General features: G+C 29.2%; 4 protein-coding genes across 5 annotated transcripts; all 4 read right to left on the bottom strand.

Annotated features, from left to right (window-relative positions):
- Positions 1-80: 80 nt before the first annotated feature.
- On the bottom strand, positions 81-1,109 carry LOC145744966 (troponin C, body wall muscle-like). The gene is made up of 6 exons (XM_082562950.1): positions 1,080-1,109; positions 967-991; positions 738-881; positions 416-585; positions 256-355; positions 81-143 (listed from the first exon to the last, which is right to left on the bottom strand). Exons 1-6 carry the CDS (start codon positions 1,080-1,082, stop codon positions 97-99), a joined length of 489 nt encoding a protein of 162 aa, XP_082419076.1. The 5' UTR covers positions 1,083-1,109; the 3' UTR covers positions 81-96.
- Positions 1,110-1,489: 380 nt separating this feature from the next.
- On the bottom strand, positions 1,490-4,787 carry LOC145744770 (prohibitin-2-like). Of its 2 annotated transcripts, none has more exons than XM_082562723.1 (10): positions 4,540-4,787; positions 4,194-4,291; positions 3,935-4,005; positions 3,391-3,500; positions 2,739-2,822; positions 2,528-2,657; positions 2,341-2,444; positions 2,155-2,232; positions 1,971-2,047; positions 1,490-1,733 (listed from the first exon to the last, which is right to left on the bottom strand). In XM_082562723.1, exons 1-10 carry the CDS (start codon positions 4,624-4,626, stop codon positions 1,715-1,717), a joined length of 858 nt encoding a protein of 285 aa, XP_082418849.1. In that variant the 5' UTR covers positions 4,627-4,787; the 3' UTR covers positions 1,490-1,714. The 2 variants fall into 2 exon arrangements, with proteins under 2 accessions (XP_082418849.1, XP_082418841.1); XM_082562715.1 differs by having other exon boundaries at positions 1,947-2,047; positions 2,155-2,233; positions 2,342-2,444; positions 4,540-4,784.
- Positions 4,788-7,300: 2,513 nt separating this feature from the next.
- LOC145744413 (uncharacterized) lies at positions 7,301-13,116 on the bottom strand. The gene is made up of 11 exons (XM_082562307.1): positions 12,898-13,116; positions 12,393-12,592; positions 12,142-12,261; positions 10,951-11,083; positions 10,196-10,363; positions 10,000-10,109; positions 9,853-9,903; positions 9,637-9,772; positions 9,414-9,482; positions 8,863-9,350; positions 7,301-8,736 (listed from the first exon to the last, which is right to left on the bottom strand). Exons 2-11 carry the CDS (start codon positions 12,587-12,589, stop codon positions 8,328-8,330), a joined length of 1,881 nt encoding a protein of 626 aa, XP_082418433.1. The 5' UTR covers positions 12,590-12,592; positions 12,898-13,116; the 3' UTR covers positions 7,301-8,327.
- A 297-nt stretch (positions 13,117-13,413) lies between these two features.
- On the bottom strand, positions 13,414-20,249 carry LOC145744274 (microsomal triglyceride transfer protein large subunit-like). The gene is made up of 20 exons (XM_082562297.1): positions 20,128-20,249; positions 19,848-19,979; positions 19,675-19,757; positions 19,455-19,583; positions 19,172-19,279; positions 18,925-19,041; positions 18,410-18,555; positions 18,135-18,220; positions 17,843-17,928; positions 17,553-17,713; positions 17,191-17,359; positions 16,911-17,024; positions 16,554-16,769; positions 16,117-16,331; positions 15,893-15,991; positions 15,650-15,770; positions 15,287-15,514; positions 15,050-15,174; positions 14,728-14,898; positions 13,414-14,562 (listed from the first exon to the last, which is right to left on the bottom strand). The coding sequence occupies exons 1-20, from the start codon at positions 20,183-20,185 to the stop codon at positions 14,418-14,420; spliced, it is 2,709 nt and encodes a 902-aa protein (XP_082418423.1). The 5' UTR covers positions 20,186-20,249; the 3' UTR covers positions 13,414-14,417.
- Positions 20,250-20,468: the final 219 nt, after the last annotated feature.

Below are 20,468 nucleotides of genomic sequence, written 5' to 3'. Positions count from 1 at the left end.
CTGTAAAACAATATTAACAAATAAAAAAACAATTAAAGTTAGAACCAACATATTAAATATGTCAATTAAAGGCAAAACAAGTTGGTTTGAGCTGATTTAACATTGAACAACACCTTCCAATTCTTTCATCATGTTAATCCATTCTGTAAAAATTAAAAAAAAAAAAATAAAGAAAAATTGCTACCAAATAGAACTTACTAGTTAAACAAAGATATAGATTTCATTTGTAATTTTTCTAAATAAAATTAAAATTACCGTCAAAGTCAATAAATTTGTCATTATTTTCATCTACATCTTTCATTAGAGCCTCAACCTCCCAATCCTCAACTTTTTCACCAGTATTTTTAAGTGCAATCTGAAAAAAACAAAAGTGTTAAAAGTTTTTAGGTCTGTTTCATATCTTTTTATTGCAAACCTTTAATTCATCCCAGCTAATAATGCCGTCGCCGTCTTTGTCGTAAAATCGGAAAGTTTCTTTCAACAAGTTTTTAAATTCTTTGCTCAAATCTTCTTCTCTTTTGTCCGAACTTCCAGAAAACTGGTTTGCCATAAAATCGAGAAATTCTTCGAGGCCCATAGTATCACCTGGATAAATAAAATGCACTTTCTTAAAGTATAGCAATTGATAATTAACAAAATAAGTAAAATTAAAAATATTGAATAAAACCAATGATAATTTAAATGTATTGATCATTTAGTTTACAAACTTTAATCAAAAAAATGTTTATGCATCTGACCTTCAGCAAAGTCTCGAATAATTTCTTGAACTTCATCATCACCTGGTGTTTGTCCTATCATTCTCATTACTTTACCTAACTCTTCTGGTCCTAGTTTACCATCGGGCGAGTCTTTAGTAAAAACTTCGAAAGCGCCAGTGCATTCTAGTCAAAATAAAAACATGTTAGAAGTTTTGTTACAGTTTTAAATAAATATATTTATTTGTCAATATATATAAGCCACACTTACCCTCTTTCAATTCGTCGGAGAAAGACTAGAAAAAAAGATTTTGTTAATTACATGTGCCTTTATAAAATTAACAACTGCAATAGCTAAACACATTTTAAAACTAATTGACTCACCATTTTTTCTGAAAAGATTCTTGATTAGTTGAAACGAATTGAAGTTGATAATAAAACTAATGATGAATTCTGATGTGATCTTTCCTATTTGTACGAGTTTGCCTTTTTTCATTTACGAAAACGAGTGACAACGAGGTGTTAATGTTTTATAAAGGGTGCTGACAAATGACGTACAACGCCTGCAAATGAAATCAAGTGCAGCTTGTTCGATGTCATAATTGAAAAAAAGCTAACACCAGTTTGAGGCGGTTTGGTTTATTTTAAACCAATGTATATTTTTAACAGTAAGAAAAATAAAAAAAAATTAAAATGTTATTGAAACATTTTCCGTAATCTAAAAACCTTTGCTAACAGCGTTCCACAATCATTTCATTAAAGTATAGAGAAATAGAAGTTTTTTACAATATATGTAAGGTACATTTTTACAATTTATTCGCATTTAAATATGCCAAACACAAAACATCAATACAAAAAAATAATTATCCGCTAAATTTACAATTGCTATGGTGGAAATAAATGTCTCATAATCACGTGACCGGGACAACACGTGACTTTAAAATGACGTCATCAGTGAAAATTTTCTATTCCAACGTGCGAGAGTAGATTAAAAGTGGATAAAGGTTGGTAAACGTATTTTATTTATGTTTTGTTTCCCTAAAAAATATATGTTTACTAATTAAAAAAAATACACATTTTCAGGTAGCTTAAATAATAAAATTAAGTAAATATCATCATTTATGTCATATGTTCTTTTATTAAAATAAATATGCAGCTACTAATTATAGTATAAACCTACTGATTATACTTATAATATTGGTCCGAATACTAACACTAAATACAACTAGCAAGATATGAAACACAGCTGACCTTAATAACAAATAAATTTCTTACAATGCAAATGGGTCTTCTCCAACATTAAGCATCAAGCTGCTTGCATCCAAATATACTTTGTTTTGAGATTGAGAAATCTAAAAAAAATCATAATGTGTTACTAAAAATGGTAGCACAACATATATTTAATTAAAGAATGTATAGAGCTGTGTTGATAAAGCCTTTGATGCAGACATAAACTTACAGTTTTAGCAATGCCTTGTGCAGCTCGTATTCTTCGGAGTTTTAAGTAAGCTGGATTTTTGCTGATGGCCTCACCCAAGTAAAAAAAAGGTTAAGGAAAAATAACTTGAACTTGTAGTAAATTTTAACAAATAAATAAAAAATTTTATTTAACACTGGGTAAGTAAGATGATTTATAAAAGGATATGGTTTTAGCAATTTCAGCTTCTCCTTCAGCTTGTACAATCTTTTGTTGACGTTCCTGTTTAGCACGCTCAACAATATATTGGGCTCTTTGGGCATCCTGTTGAGCTAGAAAAAAATAAATAGGATTACATAAATGTGTGTTCTAGCAAAATAGAAGTGCAACAATGTTTGGATTTTGTTTTTCTTACCAACTTGTTTTGACTCAATAGCATGGGTGTATTCTCTGCTAAAAGATAAATCTGTGATTGCAACATCGTCCAACACAAGATGGAAGTCTTGTGCACGCTGTGCTAACTCTCGTTTAATTAAAAGAGAGACCTAAAATAATAAAATTATGACATTAAAAAAGGCTGGCAAAAAGGCTTCCTAAATATCACAATTTTATTAATATATTTGTACCTGTGAACGCTGTGTGATAAGCTGAGATGCATTAAATTTTGCCACAACACTTTTTAAAACTTCATTGACAATAGATGGCAAAACCTTAAAAGTAAAAATTCATATAAACTTAAAAAAAAGTAACTTCTAAAAATTCTAAAAATAAGTTAACTTTGGGGTTCCAAAAATATGTCATCAGGATACTAAAAACGTAAATCATTTTCCTTAATTTGCATTCACGAGATTAGAGCCACCAAAGTATAAAAAAAAAAATATATATAAAGGAAAGGTTTTGTAGGTTCTTTGTCACACAGTAAACAAAATCACTCTCTTGTTCCTGGAGTCTCAAAGAAGCATTTTATGAGGACTTGGCGTTACAATGTAAGGTTATGTTATATGAAAATTTATTTTCGAACCAAACACCAAGATTACAAGTCACAAGGTGGCAGCAATCAAGCAAAATAAAGGCTAATAATACTTGTTTCATCATTCGACATATTTTGACATATTAACAACACCAAAAAACTTGTTTTAAGCAAGATTTTTGGTGATTTTTAGCTGTAAGATATATGTTTATATAAATTTGGTAAACATATACCTTCAAAATAGAAAATAAATTACATTGGCTATAACATATACTGTGTTTTACACAAATCGAACAAAATAAACTTACTTTTTCATCATAATCAGGGCCTAGAGTCCTAGTTATAATTGGAAGTTTAGCACTATCAGGTCTAGTCAACACTCTTAAGTTAATGTTAACCATTTGAAGATCCTTGCTACCTGTTAAATAATTAACACAAATATTAAAAAAACAATTAAGAAATATTCGAAAACAAATTTTTTTTAGAAATTGTCATCAGATTACTAAATATGTAACACATTTTCCAGGATTTGCATTAATTTGATTGCTGCTAACAAGAACAAAGAAGATGTGAAGATTTATGTTGCATCTTATTCAAACAGAAACAAAATCACTCTCCTGTTTCCGAGTCTTAAAGATGCCTTTAATGAGAACTTGGGTTTACAATGCAAGGTCATGTTAAAAACATTAAATATTTTGACCAAACATCAAGATTACAAGTCACAAGTTGGCAACAATCGAGCAAAATCCTGACTCTTATTCGCCTTTCTAATCATCATATGACAATTTTTAATACAGTGTGTATTACTTATTCAAGTAAATTAGCAAAAAAAAAATAAAAACAGGATCTTACCCGTAGGTGATCCTACTCTAGTTGGTCTAGATCGAATATTGTAAATAATTGGATACTGGAACCATGGTATTCTAGAATATAATGGTGCATTTTAAACTTTCAGAGTTTATTAGAATAAAACACAAGTATATATACATATCTATAAATATATATTCCTTAACAAAAACTTTTTATGTTCATGAATGTAGAAACTCACAAATTAATTATTTGTAATAGGGGTCGAGAGAATTGAAATACATAAAATTCTTTAATGAACTACCTGAAATGTAGTCCTTCCTTGTATATTGTATCTTGTACACCGCCCACTCGACTAAATATAACAGCTCTGTGACCGCCCTCAATCGTATAAATGGACTCCTAAAATAAAAAGCCAAGACATTCATTTTTAACAAAAATATAAACTATCCAAATTAAAAAAGTGTCTTATGATGCAAAATTATTGTATTACTGCATGTGACATTAAAATTAATATGATAAGTTTCCAACGAACGATCATAAATAAAAAAATATCAAAAAAAGAATTATAATTAGACAGAAACAAAATAAATTTAGAACAGTGATATATATATATATATGACTTTATTAGGTAAAATAATAAATATTACCTTAACACCGTATCCTATACCAAGAGCGGCAATTAAAAAAGAACCACCACCGCTAACAAATTTTCCGAGATTAGCAAACCGATTCATTCTAATTTAACCAGACTGCCGAATTTAGTTTGTAAACTACGGGTCAAAACTTTTCTAAATTTACCAATAAGTTAAAATAGAATTAAAACATGAAATTTATAGCATTTAAAACACAGCAACCTCAAAAGTTTATAATTTTACAAACAATGATGCAAGTTTCGAAAAAGTCACGAAACACGTGCCCACACACAATTTTGCAGAATAGTTTCAGGGTTTCCGTTTTTTGATCGTACTTACCTTTTTATTAAATATAAAAACGTAACAAATTTAATGAAAGCCATTACATGCACATTTAATAATATATTTATCAAAATTAATATAATGTCTACTAAATCCATTCTCATTAACCTTGAATCCTTTATCGAAAACAATTTTTTTGTTGTTGTATTTTACAGCCCAATGTAATGTAGCTTATTTTTTTATTTTTTTTTTTTATTTTGGTTTTTCGCGCATTGATAAAAGTAAATAATAAATACGATATACAATTAATATTACAACAATGCGACGGAAAAAAATGACAAAATCAATTTAATGATTTAAAACATGTCAAAAGTATTAATGTTTACATGAAGATTTTAATTATTTTATGGCATGGTCACCAAACCCAGTATAGATTATATTATTATTAAATGCGATATATAAAATACATTTTACAATATATACACCAAAAAAATAAAACTATAACAAAGGAGTGACGAAATAACAAAATAAAATTGTACGAAAAAAAAAGAAAGTTACGACACATTTGATTTATAATAGTAGAGCAATCACTGTCGATGGTAGTTACAGTGTAAAAAATAACTCAAAGAAAATAATAATTACATTTAATATAATCCAGTATGGCTCTAGTAGGAAAGCACGAACTGGTCACGATAAATTGCATGTGATAAAGGGACTAACCGAAATAAACCTACCTAAAGAAAGAACGTCCCAGAATGGCCTTTCACAACGTATATCGCATACAACGCACAAAAATATTAAACAACCCACCAACTAGTGGGGGTTCACGTATATAGAGTAAGTGAATATAAATGTTTAAAACTAGTTAATAATAGAAAAGAAAGAGGAAACTTGATTAATTAAAATGTATTACATTGATAGTGTAACGTTCGAGTCTTTTATTCTTTCGTATCATATGCCGTATTATAATTTATAGTTTAATATAGTGAAAAGATACACATACAAAACGTTCACAAACTCGTCACCCGAATACTACCACCGTTTTGCCTGCTCTCAAACTTAAATCAATCCGGTGACGCCCTTATCAGCGGGTGCAGACCAATCATTAATTTAAAGGCAAATTAAGTGATAACGCTATTTGTTACATTCCTCCCTTCCCGATAAAGGAATGCTTTACAATATAACAAAAACATACACAGTAAACATAAAAGCGGTAAACATTAATAATAAATCAGAGGATACAGAACATTATACGTTTAAAGTTAATACTAATAAGATTTGCCAGGTAATTCATGAAATTTAATTAACCTGATGTCTCTAACTATGTGATAAGACATAAACTTGACAGATCGGATTAAATATGTTATATCGTTAATACGTTTAACTACTTTATATGGGCCGCAAGGCTTATCCCCAAATTGTCTTAGCCATACATTTTCTCCATTAAAAAAACATTTGTATGAGTTCACGATGTGATTGAAATTAATTTTTTCTTCTTCCACAGTAAAATTTTCTGCTCTTAACAATTTAAGCACGTCGGACCTACTAAAATACCAGTAGTACCTTCTGTGCAGATGTTTTAGCGCCATTTTAGGCGTGTGATAATTTTTAATGGGAAAGTCCAATGCAGATTGTTGAAGGGATCGTGGGACAATCAATTGATAAGTTTCAGATTGATTGTAGGGTGAAATCCATCTTCTATATAATATACCATCCTGCAGTGTAAGGCTGTCCCATTGTTGATAATAGGAATAAGCGGTTTTGCTCAATGAGCCATGGCAAAACGTATTTATATCTTTGTCCAGATTTTGTTCTTTACGAATTAAGCTTGGTGTCTGCAGGGGAATTTTTTGTGGCGTTGCAATTATTGCAATTATTCCACAATCTCGGCAGGACCTCCAATGTAACGTTCGAGTCTTTTATTCTTTCGTATCATATGCCGTATTATAATTTATAGTTTAATGTAGCGAAAAGATACACATACAAAACGTTCACAAACTCGTCACCCGAATACTACCACCGTTTTGCCTGCTCTCAAACTTAAATCAATCCGGTGACGCCCTTATCAGCGGGTGCAGACCAATCATTAATTTAAAGGCAAATTAAGTGATAACGCTATTTGTTACATTAGTTTAAAGAGAGATTGCATAATTAAGTTAAGTTTGTGACGCAAAGTGTTAGAGTAGCTGAATGAATAAGTAGCTTTGTATGGTCCAAATTATTTGTTCAGGGTGGTTGCAGGAATATGGTAAGGTTGGTGTTGGTTTTTGAAGTATATGGTCTGAGAGCCCAGTCTGAAAAAACAAAAAAAATTCTCTGCTTATCCTAGGGATACTCGATAGTTTATTTATTAATGTAAATATTAAACTTATTTACCTGGCTTTTAAACTTACTATTGCTAACCAAAATATATTTTTAAAAAAACACAAAAATTACTTTATTGGAATAATAAAAAACAGAGCTTAGCAGCAATATCAGTTCAGAGATAGGCGAAAATATTTACACAGTTTTTTGTGGCATTTAAAAAGGTTGTTTCACCTTCATATTAATAATTTTTTTCAAGAAAACGTTATAAATTTAAGCCCACGTTTTACCAATTATAACTTTAAGGGTTAAATTAAAAAAAAACAGTGGTAAAAATATGTACACAAAACAAAACACTACAAAACTATATTAATTCTACACAACACAAAAGAGCAAAAAACACACCACATTGCTATTAATGCAAATGTTAATGAGAAGCACCTTAAACATTATTATAATCCTAAAATATTTCGATTATCATGTAAAAATTACAGGAATTAGAAAGTTGCTTACCAAACCTATAATATGGTTGAAATTAAAATATACTTATAGCAAAATTATGTCACCAAACACCTATGGTGCGTGAATTATAATACACATAAAAATATTTGCATATGAATTGACTATGTGTGAAATTAAAGGTAGAAAGAATTTAACATGGCTAAATGAAAAAAAATGAAAGATTCTACAAGGCCATGGCAGTAATATTTAATTCTGGCAGTGTTTAAACGAATACAATTGGCGACAGAGTTTAGCAATAAACAAAATAACATTTTTTAAACAAACAGTGGAAACTGCGCGCAATAGACTAGCTAGGCACTTATTTAAACAGAATTTTAACATTTAAATACCGCAAGTGTAAAGCAATAAATAAAAGGTTTTAGTTTCCTGAACTAAGTAACCTTACAGCAATGAAATATTTTAATTAGGTTTAAAAGACAAGTTAGTGTAGTGACATAAACAATACAACCAAGTTGTTTGTAAATTTTTTTTACTACAAGGCCACTTTTAATTAATATACCAGAAATTTAAAGTAAATTTAATTGTAATGTTAAAGTACTACTTCATAAATACTTTCAATAACACACTTTATTGTACCTTTAAAACTGAAATTAGCCAGAGGGTATTATCAACATAATTAAGTGCAAATACTAAATTTACTGTGGCATGGAATAACATGAGGTCATACTGTTTCCTAAGTAAAGTAAGAATTAATTTTACTTTTCTGGGCGAGGCAGTGACGTTTGGGAATCCCCCTCACTACTACTGTACGAGCTTTGTGATGAATGGCCACACGATGGGGTCTCTGATTCAACGGAATCGCGCAAAGCAAGATATTTGTCTGTGTAACGAATTTGGTTTGTTGGAGTTTTGAAATTAGGTTCCATTGAGGCTGAAAGTTTTGGAATCTGTTCATAAGGCAAAATATATGTATCTTGGGAGTCACCTAGTGTCCAAGACATTCGACTTTGTTCAGTTTCTGAAGTTTTATGAGTTCGTAGTTTGGGGGCATCAACGGAGGGGGTTGTAGACATGGGGCGAGCAAGGGATGCCTCAATAGAAAAAGATTGAGGACAAGTTGTGGAAGCAGGAAGATCTTCGCAAGATGAGGGAGGAGTAGAAGACCTAAATAAATTTAATTTTTTTTATTGGTAAAGTTTAATAAATTTATTAAATTACAAAACAACCTTAATTTTAAATACAATAGTAACTGAACTCGAATAAAATCATTGTTTTTTTGTGTAATCTAACCTGGAGGAAGAAGAAGTAACAAGTTCGGAAGACGAGGAAGCAAGATCTGATGGTGGGGTGAGAAAAGCTGACTCATCATTTCTAGAGGGAGACTTGATTGCCTCCTGAAAACCTGATGCCCCATCTTTTGCTAAAAGTGGCAACGGGTCACCAAAAGATCGCCTACTTCGGTTGGCTGATTTTATTGGCAGTGTATCACTAGTTGTTACTTGTTGAAGATCAGGTGTTATTGTTGAATGTTGAATTGAACCTGGAACAGGATTTTCAGAGCTACTATCAAGGCAGTCATAACCACTGTGACTTGAATCATAGCCATATTTCTCGTCAAAAAATCTTCCTGCAAATGTGGATGCCTCCTTTGCATCTTGGCTGAGAATACCAGATGTCATCTGCTGAGCATAAGGCATTCGCCTATGCCCTCGAGAACTAGAAGGGCTATCTTCAGTTAACTTGTTAGAACTGTTAGGCTCTGTGGGTGGTTTTATTTTCTATAGTTACCAACAAAAATATTAAAATACTATATTAGGATATTTTTACACTAACAAACTTGCCTTAAAATAATCATGTTCCAAAGCAACACCAGCTGATGGTCTTTGATCTGGATCAAAAGTTAAAAGTTTCTAAAAAGTAGAAATTCAATGGTACTTGAGAATTAATGTTTCAAGAAAAAATAAACTAATAAACTTATTCTAAACCACATGGTGGTAAAACAATTATCGCTTATACAAATAAAACAACAAAGTAACACAAAATAGGAAAACTTGAAAAATTTACCATCAGTAAATCTCTGGCATCAGCATCCATACAAGGAACAATGTGGATAGCAGGTTTAGGTGATTGACACGGAAAAGAGGTGATCGGAATAGCGACATCTGGTGGCCATTCTTCTTCACTTGGTCGACCAATCAGACTAAAAAAATGTAACACTTCGTTTTAATATAAAATTTTAACTATGACGCAATAAAAGTTTAGTAATATTGTAATGCTTACCTAAATATTTTCTTTAATTGATTAACATCCCCACTTCCTCTAAACAATGCTCTTTAAAAAATTTAAATAATTTATTTAATACACATACAAAAAACAAGGATTTACAAGATAAACACCTAAAGTATCTACTTATAACTGATGGTTTACTTTTTGTTGTATAATTCAGCAAAAATACATCCAACACTCCACAAGTCAACTGGCGATGCATAACTATCTTGTAATAAAACTTCCGGGGAGCGATACCACAAAGTTACAACCTGAAAGTTAAGCAAAAACTTGATTTTAACAAACTTGAAAGGTGCACAAGTCAAAAATCAAACAAGACATTTAAAAAAATACTTGCCACTGCTGTTAATGCCATTTCGATGCTATAAATTCTTGCCAAACCAAAATCAGCAATTTTCACTTGCCCATTTGCCGTAATAAGAATGTTTTGAGGTTTAAGGTCACGATGAATCACCCTTCTACTATGTAGAAAATCAATTCCATGAAGTAATTGTCTCATGACGTTCTTAAAATTATTTAATAAAATTTTATGTTGGCATAATCAAAGAACAGTCATCACATAAAACCAAGAAATTTGTTTAAGTAAAGTTTAAATTAATTTTTCAGTTTATCACTTTTAATACAAAAAATCAATGTTGATATACTCTTAAAATTAAGATTACATTTTTTGTGTTTGTATTTTACATACAAGAAGGCTTTGTTCTAACTTAAACAATTTATCGTAATCTCGTTTATGCACCAAAGTGCACTCTTTAATTGGTAACATGATTTATGTATCCATGCTGGCGTCAGCAAAAAACCAATAGGCTCTCCCCGCCTCCCCCTTCCTTAATTACCGTAATTGAAAATCGAGATGCCTTAACATTCTCAGAACTTAGTTAATAATGAACGCTATGTACTAAGGTTTAAGTATGTCAATACTAAAACCTGATAAAGAATGTTAAAACTTTCCCAATATTACAGTGAAAAAAGCCGAAGGAAAAAGATGACTACATTTTCCATTTTGATCATTGGCTGCTACCCAATTAGTTTACACAAACATTCCCAAAAACTACATTTATTAAAGTTAAGTAGACTTTGAGTTATACTAACTTGTATAGTTGATGTCTGTAGGATATCCGGAGAGTTCTTTAAAAACATATCAAGGTCTTGTTCTACATGCTCAAATACCAACATAAGTTGAGTCTCACGTGGAGTTTGCTGTCCCGGACAGATATCCAACAACCTTAAAAAAAAAATTTTTGTTTAAAAAGCAGATGGATTAAAAACTTTTACTTGCATATTTGGACATTAAATTAAAAATAATAAGACACACACACACACAAACAGAACATATTTATTGGATGTTAAAACAAAAAACTTTGTTCATCTCTTAAAGTTTTATTCCTACATCAAGAAAATGTGATACGCTAAATAAACAGAACTAACATTGCCTAAGATCAGGTAGTAAAACATTAAAAATTAACAAGAAAAACCACATTCCCAAGCCTAGTATCGAGCTACATAATTGCGGTAAAACCCAGATCAGGTTACGTCAGGATGTCCAAAAATAAAAACTATATTGCCATTCATAAAAGCATGCCTTCAATGTAAAAAGGGAAGCAATTACAGAGAAAACAACCATATGCAAATGTTAAGGTGATGCTCTATTTTATTTATGATTATTTATTTTTTTAAATATTACAAATTACTATCGTAAAAATAAAAATATTTTTGACCATTTTTTTTAATAAATATCACAAAAACATTTGATAATTGGAATTTCGAAAATACGAATTTAAATTTTTTTTTCAGTGAATCATCCCGTTTGGTTTTAAATTTTAAATGTCATCATCTATCAAATTGCTTCCTTCCTTGATAAGGCTATTCTTAACTTCACACATATCATAAAACAAGTTCACAGAAAAATGTCACTGGGTAAAAAAGATTGTGATATCACCAAAGTTGGGCATATCCTATTAATAAACTTTTATAGTCGATAATAATGTGTTTTTACCAATCAAAACATTTGTACCAAGAATACATTTTATCCTAACATGAGTAAGAAATGTATGTCAAGTAACTCATTAAAATTTCTTTTCTTTGAGCAAATCCCATTAAAATAGCTGTGAAAATTACTTTGTTATGAAGTGGCTCGTAAAATCTCATCATGAAGCAGTTTACTTACAAGTAACAACACTTCTCAATGCTGGAATTTCAAGTATAGAATCCACTTAGGATAGAAAACGCCATCATAAAAAATAGTTTAGTGACTAACTTTTATATGTATAAGAAAGTTATTACCTTACAACATTTGGATGACACCTTGAATCTAATTGTCTCAAAAGAGCAATTTCACGTAGCATAGATAAGGGTATTCCTTGTTCAGTATTTTCTACTCTAAGACATTTCATGGCAACAAACCTATATAACAAAGTGAATGTAAAATATAAATGAGAACTTAATATTATTTTTAATAACCCTATATAGCAATTTCATTAATGCTTAATAGGTTAAGTATCGTACAAGTATTTTTTTAATAAAATTTTACTAACTCTCCATCTTTGCGTAAGTCTTTAGCTTTAAAAACCACCCCATAAGCTCCAACCCCGATTTTTTCCACAGGTTTGTATCTATCAGAATTGCTCCAATCTGATCCTGCACCATCACTCTCTTCGGAATTTTCCTCTCGCCGATCTTCTGGAGCAGGAAGTGGTGGCCCAGACGCATCGCATGGCTGATGCGTTGTCATTGCCTGTTAAACAAAAAACATTCTTTCACTTTTTATATGACAAAAAAAATAAAACAAACTTAAATTAATTTATATATTTATTTTCATTAAGTAAAAACTCTATCTGTTTATTATACTTTGATAATAAATGATTTATTTATAACCGATTAAGATTTTAAATATTTTTTTTCAAGATTTAAAATAATGCGCTTGTTCGGTTGTTTGTATTTGCACAACTACTGACTGACTGACAAGTTTACTTTTATAAAAAAAAGAACAGATTTTATTTTTAAATAAGATTACAGCATAAATTTAAAAAAAAGGCTTACCTTTTCGATTACTTCTTGTTTGTAAAATTAAAGGCGTTTATAAACTTTTACGACCACGTTTTGTTGATAGGGCCACCATACCATGAATCTTCTACCTACGCATTTAACTTGAATACCAACGCATCCAAAAATTCTTTCTCTAAAACCACAGATAACGCGTGGTACTTTAACACGAGGCCGGTCTCTTTGTATACATTCTGAAAAAAGAAAACATCAAAGCATTGCCGACCCATGACGTAATGCCGCATTCCGTTTGCTGCCAACTCGCGGAAATTTAAGTTGTCCCGAAGGTCATTTCCCGACAGTTAAACTTGGCTTTAAGTTTTGACATATGTTATTTATGTCTAATATCTAAAATGCCTCTTTCGAAATTTCCAATCACAAGCTTACAGTAGTTGGAATTTCAAATAACAGAAAACTCAAGAAAAAAAAAAAAAAAAGTTTTTTTTATTTTATTTAAACAATTCATACACCAAAGCACTTTAGAGTATTGGCAAAAGTGACTATATTGTTAGTACAAAAACGTTAATAATGTTAGAATGAATAAACGTGTAACAAACAATTAATAAAAAAGTTAAAGTACTGGTAAAACTCCTAATTAAGCTAAATTTCACAGTAAAGGTATTAAATACGCCAAATACTGAAAACTATTACAAAATATTAGAAAAAGTGCATTAATAACTGCAAATTTTAGGGTTTTTAATCTTTATTAATTTAAAAATTCACAACCCACTTAAAGATATCTAAGTTACTTTAACAAAACATTAAGGTCTGGAAAAAAATTGCACAAAACTCATTCAAATATGTTTTAACCACAGTTTTACTAGTTAGTTCAAACATATAAACTGCTTTGACTAAATGATGAAAAGTAGTTCAAAGTACAATTAGCTTTAAAAACACAAGTACAGTACAGCATTGCTTGCAAAACACATTTATTTATGTACTTTTATAAAGTTTGAAAATGGAAGATAGCAAAAAATGTTAAAAGTTACAGAAAATGTGGTGATCACTTAATTTCAGGTACAGATACAAAAAATAATTAAAAAAATAATGATTATAAAACAACAAAATATTAAGGCAAGTGTGAAATTATGACAAGAAATAAGACTAAAGATTTTTCTTCCCTCGCTATTTTAAAATTCTTTTGTTTTTGCATTAATGATACATAATTATGAAATTCTCAAATATATTTTATATTCATTGCTAAACTTTTTGTCTTTAAACAATGTGAAATATACTTTTTGAGATAAAAAATTACAATAAAAAAACTTGTAGAATGAATTAAATTTAAGGTATGATGTTAAAAACAGCAAAAACATATCTGATTTGAGTTATATAAAATTTCTTATATCGCAGCATTAAAAAACCTTAAAAACAATTGCTAACCTAAAAAATAGCACTATTATTTGCATTTTGGCATTTCAATAGTATTTTGTTCATTAGCAACCATAATAGTGTATTTTTTTAATAACGCCAATATCGGCAATTTAAACTGTACTATCTATTGGTTTCAACTGGTTTCAGGATGTTACTATTTTAGTGCACATTTGCGAATTTCCTTGGTGTAATGGCAAAGTTGTGCCCAATATGTTCCATTGTTCACGTCTCATTGTTAACAAACGCTTCACAGAACCTTTCACTCTTTCAAATTTTCTTAAAGTTTTTCTGCAAACCAAAAAATACATTATTGGGTTTACTCTATATTTTTTAAATCACTTTATCTGGTTTAAAGGTATGTAATAAAAGAAAACACAATTCCACATGTGTTTAAATAATTGATTTAATAACTAGTGAGAGTTAGATGTAAAACTACAAACAAAGAATACTTACTCAAATAAAAACGGAGGGTAAGATAATCTCATACAAGATTTTGGAGGCAATGTTGAAAAGTCGGTGAATACAGAAAATTCTAACGCTGTTTTGGTATCAAATGCATTGCGAACTGATGCTCTAATAATTGGTGATTCCAAAGTTAATCTACATTGTATCGATAATGCTCCTCTAAAAATACATTACAGTTTTAAAAACATTAGTATGAAAAATATGTTTTTTTATATAAAAAATTTTATGAAAAAGTTGCTCTTATTTTAAAACTATTTTGATATCTAAAAAACCAACATTTCTTTTTTTATAACTTTACTGGTTTACTTACGCATTTTTTGATACAATTTCCACATTTCTATTCCATAAAGAAAAGCTAATTTCTGCTGTGATTTTAGTTGAAATTGCTCCAAACACTTCAGCCTTAATTCTTAAACCAGAAGATAGCAGAATATGCTAAAATCAAAATTATTAAAGTTTATTCCATTGTAAATTACAAAAATTCTAATGTAACACATTAAAATGTACTTTAAATTTATTTTAAATGAGCAATTTCTTATTGGTTTACTTGCAAGTGATCTGTCAACATTAACATTGCTTCTACTCCAGCTGGATCCCCTGAACCTCCCGCCCAGATCAAAGACATCATATCACTATAACCCCTAAAGAAGGTTAAGGGTCGAAGTTTGACCCCCATCATGGAAGAAGCCATCCCGACCATTGAATCTAGCTCTTCTTCTCCTTCATCCGGAGTACTTCCTGTTAACCCCTCCAAACCTTGGGCAACTATTCCAAGCTTTTAATAAAAAAAGTAATTTAAATGGTATATTTGATTTTCAAATTTAAATCAAAATAAAGAAATAGCCTAATAAATATTGTAAATTTTGAACATCTATTTTGTAAAACAAATTTAAACTTAAAAACATTTTACTTGTGTTAATGCAATTCTATCCCCTTGACTGTGCATACTAAAGTCAACAGCAGTTCGTCTCATCATGCCAGCGTTGCTGTACTCCATAAACAAGCCATATGTACCAGAAGAATCAGTAGAACTAAAACAAAGCATAATTTAAAAAAAAGTAAATACATTTAAGTGTGTATTATTTTATTAATGCATTGTCGGATTTAATAAAGATATGCCTGCTTTAAATATAATTTAAATAATATCCCATACTTGTACATAAACCCAGTAAACGCTGAAGCCATTCCTGATTGTGCCAATGTCCAATAATTCCCATAAGATTGATTGTTAAGGACAGATAAAAGAACTTCCCTAAAATAGAAAAAGGGGTTTTTATGGCAAACATAAAAACCTGATAATAACAGCAAAACAAATTAAGTTTTAACCCATATTTTACTAAAATAAATAAAATAACCTAATTTTTAACCATATTTTACCTTGATGGATGATATGTTTTAATTAAATCTAAAACACGGGCCAACACAAAATTGGCAAGTTCTCTGGATTTAAGATAAGGCAATGAAAGAAAAATATTTTTAACACTGTCAGTTGTTGGATTGGCCATAAGAACTAAATTAGCAGCCGCAGATCTAACTGTACTTTCAAATTTCTTGTAATTTTGATGGAAAATTTGGTTCATAACACAAGATACCTAAAAATTGTAATTTAAAAAATTAAAATGTAAGTACAATTTTTGTAACAACAAAATGTTGTCTAAAATGCTAGACCAAGATTTTACTAAAACCCATAACATTAAAATTAAAAATATAACTTTAGCAAAACAAAATTGCCAACAATTATTGGTTCGTACATAGTTAATTGTTATTTAACACAAGTGTAGCTACTTCAGCAGCCTTATTTAGTTTTTGCTTACTGATTTATCCAAATATTTTGTGTCATAAACACTAAGTGAAGTAATTGCCAAATGATGAACCAAAGGAAACTCGCTGTTTGCAGAAAAGTTTAATAGTTGTGGAATAAAATCTGGTATCCCTGAATTTTGAACAAATTGAATGTAAAGAGTTTGTTCAGCTTCAGTTTTAGAATCTTTTAAGCCTTTTTGAATCACTGCGATCACTTCTTTGGAAGACTAAATAAAAGTTATTTTTTTAGAATAAACAAATTTAAATAATTAATATCTGCAAATTGTCCAAATTATTCTTATTTAAGTAAATACAAAAAAGTATTACAGATATCAAACAATAGTAGCATTACACTTATTAATACTTACCTTCTTTTCACAATTCTCCTTTGCGGCTTTACAGAACTTGTTTAAAACTGCACCAAGAGCAAGTGCAACAGATTCTTTAATTTTAGGATTGCCTATCTTTCCTTGAAACACACTCTAAAAAATAGAATAAAGATGTAACAAAGAAGAAAAATATTACGAAATATTACCTAATAAATTAATTATACACTTTTTTAGCATGCCTAATAAAACAAATAACTTCTACAATATTTGTTTCAAAAATTATAACAAAATATTGCATTCAATATACAGTAAAAATTACAGATAAATCTTTTAAAGCATTTTCAGTAGGATGTGAAGAAAACGATATTCCAGATAATGCCCTCTCAATATCTCCTGTATTTTCAGTTTTACTAAAATCCAAGGATTTCATGAGCACAGCTTGTGAAGCTTCGGTCTGGGTAGCAGCAAGAACGTCAATCAAAGTCAATCTAAACGAGCATTAAAATATAAAAATGGAATTTGGTGTAAATAAAGCACTGTTTGTTAAAAACAATGTAATAAATAAAGTTAGTTAGAAAACATCTAACTTAAGTTAGAAATAAAATAAAAAAAATGTTAACAGTTACGAAAAGTTACTTTCACATATTTTACTTGAATTTTAATAAACTTTGTTAAACTTACTTAATATCTTGATTTTTTTTGCTTTTCATGATTTCTAATAAAGTTTTTTTGTCAGCTTGTCTTGCAGCTCGAACAGCAGTAATATAAGCCTGAACTGAGCTTCTGTTTGCCATATTTCCCTTTGTTAACTCATCATGAAATTCCTCTAGAACTTGTTTGATCTGTGTTTAAAAACAATTTAAAAAACGACAATATTATAAAAACTTTTTAAAATTTAAATAATGTATTAATTATTGTTAAAATAAGCATACACAGTTATTTCTCTATAACATTTAAAATTTAAAACCTACATTTAAGCATCCCTCTGCACAGTCTTTTACATCCTTTATGGATACCAACGATTTTTTGACATACTTTTCTCCAAGCTTTCTAGCTCCTGATATGCAAAAATAACAATTTTTAACAATAATTTTTAACAGTAATAATTTTTTTTTAACAGTAATAATATATTTCCCCCCAATAAAAATTATACAGCCCATAAATAAATGGAGCACAAATATATTTATAGTCATTAAGTTTTTGTACAATTTTTTTTGCACAAAAAGGTTTAGTTAATTATTTTTAGTAATAGTTCCAACATACGATTTGCAAATTCACTTAAAGCATCTTCCTTAGTTGATGACATTTTCGTTGTATGGTCTACCAAATCTATTAAACCCAATGTTTGCCTAAAATATAACATTAATTGCAATTAACAAATTTAAACTTTTACAAAAACAGTTATAAAAAAATCTGACTTTTCATCAAATAAATTCTTCAAAGTATAAAAGTAAATAAATTTTTTTATACCCTATACCCATAACTATTTCTTATAGATATATTATATAAACAAACAAAGTCAAAATTGCATTATTTACTTTCCAAGTACGATCAGACTAATATCCTGTTTAATGTTCAAACGAAGAGAGTAGGATTCCATAGCAACAGCAAACAAAATATGAGACATGTCATCAGATAAAGTGTACAGCGCCCGGCTTGTGGAAGCAGGTGTTACTCCTAATGCCTTAAACAAACAATTAGCAAGGTTGTATTTCAACTGAATAAATGTTTTTAAATTGTTCTTATGTACCAGTATATGCTGAAGAAAGAACAAAAAAAATCCCCAGATATTGCGTCAATAAAAAAATGTACTTTGAACAGTTAAACCATGGGAAAAAAGTTTAAGTTTTGCAATAATGTAACCTAACCTATTAAATATAGGTACTATTTGTAATAATCCTATAAATATATTCTCTTAAAAGTATCTAATTGTTGATTACAGTTTTTATATTATTATTTACATTTGTAAATGTTAGATCCTGTCATAATTCCACATAAATCTGTGAATTTGTACAAAAAATTTAACTTAAAAAAGAAATATTTTTTTAAAAACCTTGCTTAAAGCAGTGTATCTCTCTTCCTGATTTTTACAAGTTTCCAATTCTTTAATTTTTTTTACTTCTTTATCTTCAACTAAATAATTCACACTACACAAACCAGCAGGGTCTTCCTAAAAAGATAAAACAAACTGTTTAACCTTTAACAAAGTGTTATAAGATACAATACTTTTAAAACAGTGTTAACATGATTTATTGTCAATCCTTAAAAAAGTTAGTAAAAGTTTTAAGTTAAATAAATACCTCTTCTCTTTTTCCAGATAATGTTTGAAGTTGTAATAAACCAAGTATTCCTCGTTTAATGTTTAGTGAAGAAACTGTTTCAGCACTGTTTACATAAAATTCCATCACCTTATCAAAAAAAAGAACATATATAAAAATATTAGTTATGAAAATTTAGAAAAATGACAACTGCATTACATAAAATATTTATATTTTAAAATAAAAATAATTGTTGCATACATAACTGCAACATTAAAATCAATTTAAATCAAAAAAATAAATAAACAAAATATAAAGTTGTTACCTTTCCATCAATCCATCGAAATATAAGTGGTTTTGTAATACTTCGAAGAGATTTACTTTTCCTTGCAGAATGAAAACTGTTATCTCTTTTTAGTCTATCACTTACATTGAATATTTCAGCTTCCTCAAACTAAAAATATGTCATTTAGATAATTGCTATAGCAGTTTACTAGTGTTGTAATTGGGGAAAAAAGTGTTATACTTAAGTTATATGAACATACCTGCATTTCAATAACTTGATCATTCGGATTTTGTGGATTTGTCCACTTTGAAAATATTTCAAACACAGCATTTACTTTTAGACCTAGAAAAACAATAATATTATTAACTTTTTTTATCATCAAAATCTAAATAAAGTTTATCCTTTTTTTAAGTCTAATAATTATTATCTCACCAACATCTGCATGCATTCTGTGTATTTTATCTTCTTCTGCAATATCAGCTTCGTTTAGGATAACATCAGCTTCATAACTATAGCGATACAACTTAGAGTGACTTATATGAAGCCCTGAAGACCAAACTGGGACTAAATTAATATGAATAGATTAAAGTAAATTACAGTACCATATATTTTATCCTTTAATAAAAAAAATATAAAAAAGATACATATATTAAAACACAATCGTATAATTTTTTTTTATTTAAAGTTATTTTTTAAACTGGTTACAACATACCTGTGATACAATAGCATATACATAGCAGCAAGCAGAAAACTTTAGGTATTAATCCCATGATTAATTTTTTTAAAAAGCTAGTTTAAAAATATTAATACACACAAATGATATATATATACAATTTTATTTATAACTCTGTCAATAATATTTTCAGTTATAAATTTATATTATAATTAGAAAATTAAATATCATAGCTAAAAGTATTGTGAATTTATATCAGTAGTAGACAAGACACTAACATGTGATCTCCCTAATAAATATTTATTCTTACATCATCAACATATTACTCAACTGAAATGCAACTAGTAAGACAACGTGGCAAATAATTACCAGCACAAATT

The sequence above is a fragment of the Corella eumyota genome, chromosome 1 (assembly GCF_963082875.1).
Source record: "Corella eumyota chromosome 1, kaCorEumy4.1, whole genome shotgun sequence".
Classification (NCBI taxonomy): domain Eukaryota; kingdom Metazoa; phylum Chordata; class Ascidiacea; order Phlebobranchia; family Corellidae; genus Corella; species Corella eumyota.
Note: the sequence above shows the minus strand (reverse complement) of the source record. Positions and strands in the feature narration are given on the sequence as shown.

Excerpts from the sequence above, each read along its gene's own strand:
- LOC145744770 (XM_082562723.1), bottom strand. The coding sequence starts at position 4,626 with ATGAATCGGTTTGCTAATCTCGGAAAATTTGTTAGCGGTGGTGGTTCT. Across the intron at positions 2,658-2,738 it reads TTATCACACAGCGTTCACAG|GTCTCTCTTTTAATTAAACG; the intron begins GTACAAATATAT and ends TTATTATTTTAG. Across the intron at positions 2,233-2,340 it reads AAGCTGAAATTGCTAAAACC|TTGGGTGAGGCCATCAGCAA; the intron begins ATATCCTTTTAT and ends CCTTTTTTTTAC.
- LOC145744413 (XM_082562307.1), bottom strand. The coding sequence starts at position 12,589 with ATGACAACGCATCAGCCATGCGATGCGTCTGGGCCACCACTTCCTGCT. Across the intron at positions 10,364-10,950 it reads TACAGACATCAACTATACAA|AACGTCATGAGACAATTACT; the intron begins GTTAGTATAACT and ends AATAATTTTAAG. Across the intron at positions 9,773-9,852 it reads CAATTAAAGAAAATATTTAG|TCTGATTGGTCGACCAAGTG; the intron begins GTAAGCATTACA and ends ACATTTTTTTAG.
- LOC145744274 (XM_082562297.1), bottom strand. The coding sequence starts at position 20,185 with ATGGGATTAATACCTAAAGTTTTCTGCTTGCTGCTATGTATATGCTAT. Across the intron at positions 19,280-19,454 it reads TTCGATGGATTGATGGAAAG|GTGATGGAATTTTATGTAAA; the intron begins GTAACAACTTTA and ends TTTTTTGATAAG. Across the intron at positions 18,556-18,924 it reads GATACACTGCTTTAAGCAAG|GCATTAGGAGTAACACCTGC; the intron begins GTTTTTAAAAAA and ends TGTTTGTTTAAG.
- LOC145744966 (XM_082562950.1), bottom strand. Across the intron at positions 882-966 it reads CTCCGACGAATTGAAAGAGG|AATGCACTGGCGCTTTCGAA; the intron begins GTAAGTGTGGCT and ends TATTTTGACTAG. Across the intron at positions 586-737 it reads TATTCGAGACTTTGCTGAAG|GTGATACTATGGGCCTCGAA; the intron begins GTCAGATGCATA and ends TTATTTATCCAG.